Here is a 3,937-nt window from a genome sequence, read left to right as displayed (position 1 = left end):
AAGTGGATGTATAAATAGCTGACTTCAGGATATGGAGCAAGAAGGCAAAGAGCCCCAGAACTGCCACTCAGAGTACAAGTTGGTACGCAAAAAATAGATGCACGGGAGCCAGGGTGCAGGGAAGGTGTGTGGCCAGGGCTGGCCGACAACGAGGTGGCTCGCCCATTCTGTGCTGGGGACGTGCAGATGTCACACCGGGCCACGCTGTCCTAGGGCTTGTCCCTGGTGCTGGCCTTCGTCTTGGTCATCTTTGTGTTCCGCTTCCCATCGGTATTGTCGCCCACAGAGCAGCGGTTAATAAGTAACGGTTGGATTAAGCAACCATTCATGAAGGAGTGTCCTCCCTGGGTGACAGGTTGAACTAGAAGAATTCCAAGATGCCTTTCTACTCAGAGACTTTATGATTCTATAGCGAGCCTGGCATGTGACAGGTGCTCACTAAATATTGAACCAGAGAATGTCTGCTTACTATTGAGTTTACGTATTCCCATCTTCTTTTTTTTTTTTTTTTCAGAGTATTGCAACACTTTATTAAGAGTATTGACTTTGAATTAGTAGCTGAGGTTCCTGGGTAATCCACATCAACCCTGGTATCAGGTTCTTGAGCCCAGCCCATGGCTAAGTGCGAACACACTCTGTATTAGTGTCTCAGGCACAGGGGCCATGACTCCAGCAACCTTGAGGTTAAACTGTTATGTACATTGTATCTACATGCGGATACAGTATTTTAAATTAGGAGGCAAGCACACGTGTAAAAGTGTTACTCTACCAAATATCAGGAGATGGCTGGGGGTACAGAGAGAGCAGTTAATAAAAAGAAAAGAGCTATATTACCTGTTGGGAGATAATATAACCTGGCTTATAGTTCTTCAAATTAAAAGAAATTGGTACAGAAAGGAAGTATAATCCAAAGAATATTGCTAAAACAATCCAGAGAAATTTTTCCATTGTCCAACATGTTCCTAATACAGGTCAGAATTCATAATGACTTGGACGGTCAAAAGGAGAATGCTAACTTCTGAAAAGGAAAGCCCTGGACATTCTGGGTAGGTGTTTGGCACCCAAAATTTCACCAAAGAAGAATGCTGTTTCTTAGTATCAGACCAAAGTGCAAAGCAATATAAATTAGAGGCCAGTCTTCTCTTGATGGTTGATTTACTTCTGTAAAATAGACTGTACGTTCCTTTTATATGAACAATTTACATTTGAAGCATTAGATTTTTTTTTTTTTCACTGATGGGGGCAGGAAATGGGCTTCTGTTCTACTGGAAGTCTGTGAAGCTAAGGTATCCTTCTCAAAGTAGAGGCCGGAATTGGAGGTGAGAAATGTTGGTACTTGGAAGAGTTAGGCTGCTTTGCATCTACCCAGCGTCTAGAACCAATTCCAGCTTCATAACTCAGCTGTGAAGAACTCCCTTAGGCATTTGGTAGCCATGTAGCCAGTAGTTCAAGACTAGGAAACCCTGAAATGGGTAAAGTGCAGACTGTTACCTGGAGATGTAAGTGTATGTTCTAGAAGGAGAACAGGTCTCGTTCTGGGCACTGGGAGGCACATTTAAGAAATCCCAAATCAAAATAGTGTCATCGTGGGAGCTGCTGATGATCTGAAATTCATCAAACTGTAGCCAAAACGCACATCCAGAATGTTCCACCAAAGTGCACAAACACAAAGTGCTTGCTGGGGCTTGAGGGTCCAGAGCAGCTTGCAAGTCCCAAACTTTAATTTTCCCATCATAGGACCCACTGACAATCCTCTTGTTATCAAACCGGATGCATTGGACCAATTCTTCATGTCCCTCTAGGACTCTTAAACAGGCACCACATTCGATATCCCATAGCCTTATGGTATTATCTGATGATCCACTAACAACCAGCCAATCCCTGTACTGGAGACAGGCAATGCCTCGCTTGTGCCCATTCAGAGAACGAACAAATTCACAGGTACTCGTGCTCCAGACTTTGATGGTTCTGTCACCAGAGGCAGACACGATGTATTTATCATCAAAGTCTACTACATTGACAGCAGTGCAGTGGCCAACGAGGACACAGCGTAAAGTGATATCGGTGGCAGAAGCCATGTCCCCACAGCGATGGAGCGGTCCTTGGAACAGGTCACCATCAGTCCATTGCTGAAGCGTAAGTGCAGTACGGTCTCGTTGTGGTGGATCAATGTATTCAGAACTTCACCCGTGTTCATGTCCCAGACTCTCACTGTAGAGTCTGAAGAACTAGTCACAATGACACGTTCATCATACTGGAGACAAAGGACAGAGCCAGTGTGTCCTGTTAACACTTTCAAACATTCCAAGCTGGTTTTATCCCAAATCTTAATAGAATTATCTCGTAGGCCACTGGTAATTTTTTCATCATCATACTGTAAACAGTAGACACCTTTACTATTTTCAGAGCGGCACTGAATCTTCTGCAAGTTGTGTCGTCCACACTGCCAGTTAGATTCTATAGTCTATATCCTGGATAATCTTTGGGTATAATGACCTATAAAATGAATTGGGAGGGCCATCTGTAGGTCTGTTCTTAAACAGGTACTGATCCCACCCTCTTCTTTCTGAAAGCCCCTTCCATAGAGGGTCAGTGCACACCATTCCTTCAATCAGCTTCTTCCAAAGCATTCCTTCAGAGATCACTCGCTGCCATTCTTTACATACCAGCTCTGCTGCACACAGAGACCTGGCATCCAGGTAAGAAAGAATGTTTTCTGCTATGTGGTCTAAGCCTTGCTCTGGTAAATCAGTAATAAAGTCCTGCTGCAACATGGGCTTCAGGTAAGAGTTACTATGTCCATGCTGATAATGACACATTCGTGAAATAAGGTGTTCCACAAATTCCACTTGATCTGATTCAGACCACTGGTCAAAATATTTAATACACAAGTCTTTTTCTTTTTGATAGTTTTCTTCTGAGGTCCTCTTTCTGGAGATGATCACAGATGATGGTCCATTACTTATCTGCCAAAGAGTATTTTTCTTGGGGGACTCATCTTCATTTTGATCCTCCATAACTGAAGTGTTCTGGACAATATTTTGTACTTCAGATCCACCAATCCAGAATGAATGGGGGTATTCCCTTTCAGACTAGTCTGAGAAAAGACAGCAGTCAAGCAGCTTCCAAGATTCTTTCCATTTACTGTATCCAGCTTTCTTCAATAAAACCCCAAACATGCACTTCGGTAACATGAACTCTATGGTCTTGTCCTCAATCATCGAATCGGGCTCCATGGAGGCCCCGGCGGCCCTGCCTCGCTCTTCCCGCGCAGCAGCAAATGGCCCGGGCGGAGGAGGCGATGGCGGAGGCAACAGAAACCGAGGTGGCTCTCCTACCCACTCCAGCTGCCAGCCTGCCCGGGCTGCTGGCAGCTCCCGTACCCCCATCTTCTATCTCCCCATATAAACCAGCTTATCCTTTTCTCCAAGTGTAGTAATCATTGACAAAGCACTTCAACTTGTCTCATCTCGCAAGAGCCCTAGGAGGTAGAGTCTGGGTTTCTACTGCTGTGTAACAAACCAGCCCATAACTTAGTGGTTTGAAACAACAGTTTATTATTACCTGTCCTGGTTTGTGGTTTGACTGAGCTCAGTGGGGCCAATCTTTTTGGGGCCTCATGGAGTCACAGTCAGACGTTGGCTGAGGCCATGGGCGTCTGAGGGCCCAGTGGGGCAGGACATCCAACATGGCTCACTCTGTTAGCTGGTAGTTGAGGCTGGCTGTTGGTTGGGGCCGTTAAGCAGATACATACACCACAACTTCCCCAAGTGCTTGGGCTTCTCACAGCATGGCGATGTTACAAGAAACCCAGACAAAATGACCTGGCCTCATGTAATCTAACCTCGAGGTCCAGAACATTGTTTCTGCAACATTCTGTGGTCATGCCAGTCACTGAGGCCAGCCTGGATGCAAGGGGGAATTAGAGGTCATCTGT

General features: G+C 45.3%; 1 protein-coding gene across 1 annotated transcript; it reads right to left on the bottom strand.

Moving 5' to 3' along the window:
- Positions 1–1,487: 1,487 nt before the first annotated feature.
- On the bottom strand, positions 1,488–3,236 carry LOC113914801 (F-box/WD repeat-containing protein 11-like). Its single transcript, XM_027580359.2, is given in 4 exon segments — positions 1,488–2,083; positions 2,086–2,465; positions 2,467–3,029; positions 3,171–3,236. Coding segments are annotated over 4 exon segments (1,605 nt in total).
- Positions 3,237–3,937: the final 701 nt, after the last annotated feature.

The sequence above is a fragment of the Zalophus californianus genome, chromosome 11 (genome assembly GCF_009762305.2).
Source record: "Zalophus californianus isolate mZalCal1 chromosome 11, mZalCal1.pri.v2, whole genome shotgun sequence".
Taxonomy (NCBI): Eukaryota; Metazoa; Chordata; class Mammalia; order Carnivora; family Otariidae; genus Zalophus; species Zalophus californianus.
The sequence above is the reverse complement of the archived record's forward strand: the minus strand, read 5'-3'. Positions and strand labels throughout refer to the sequence as shown.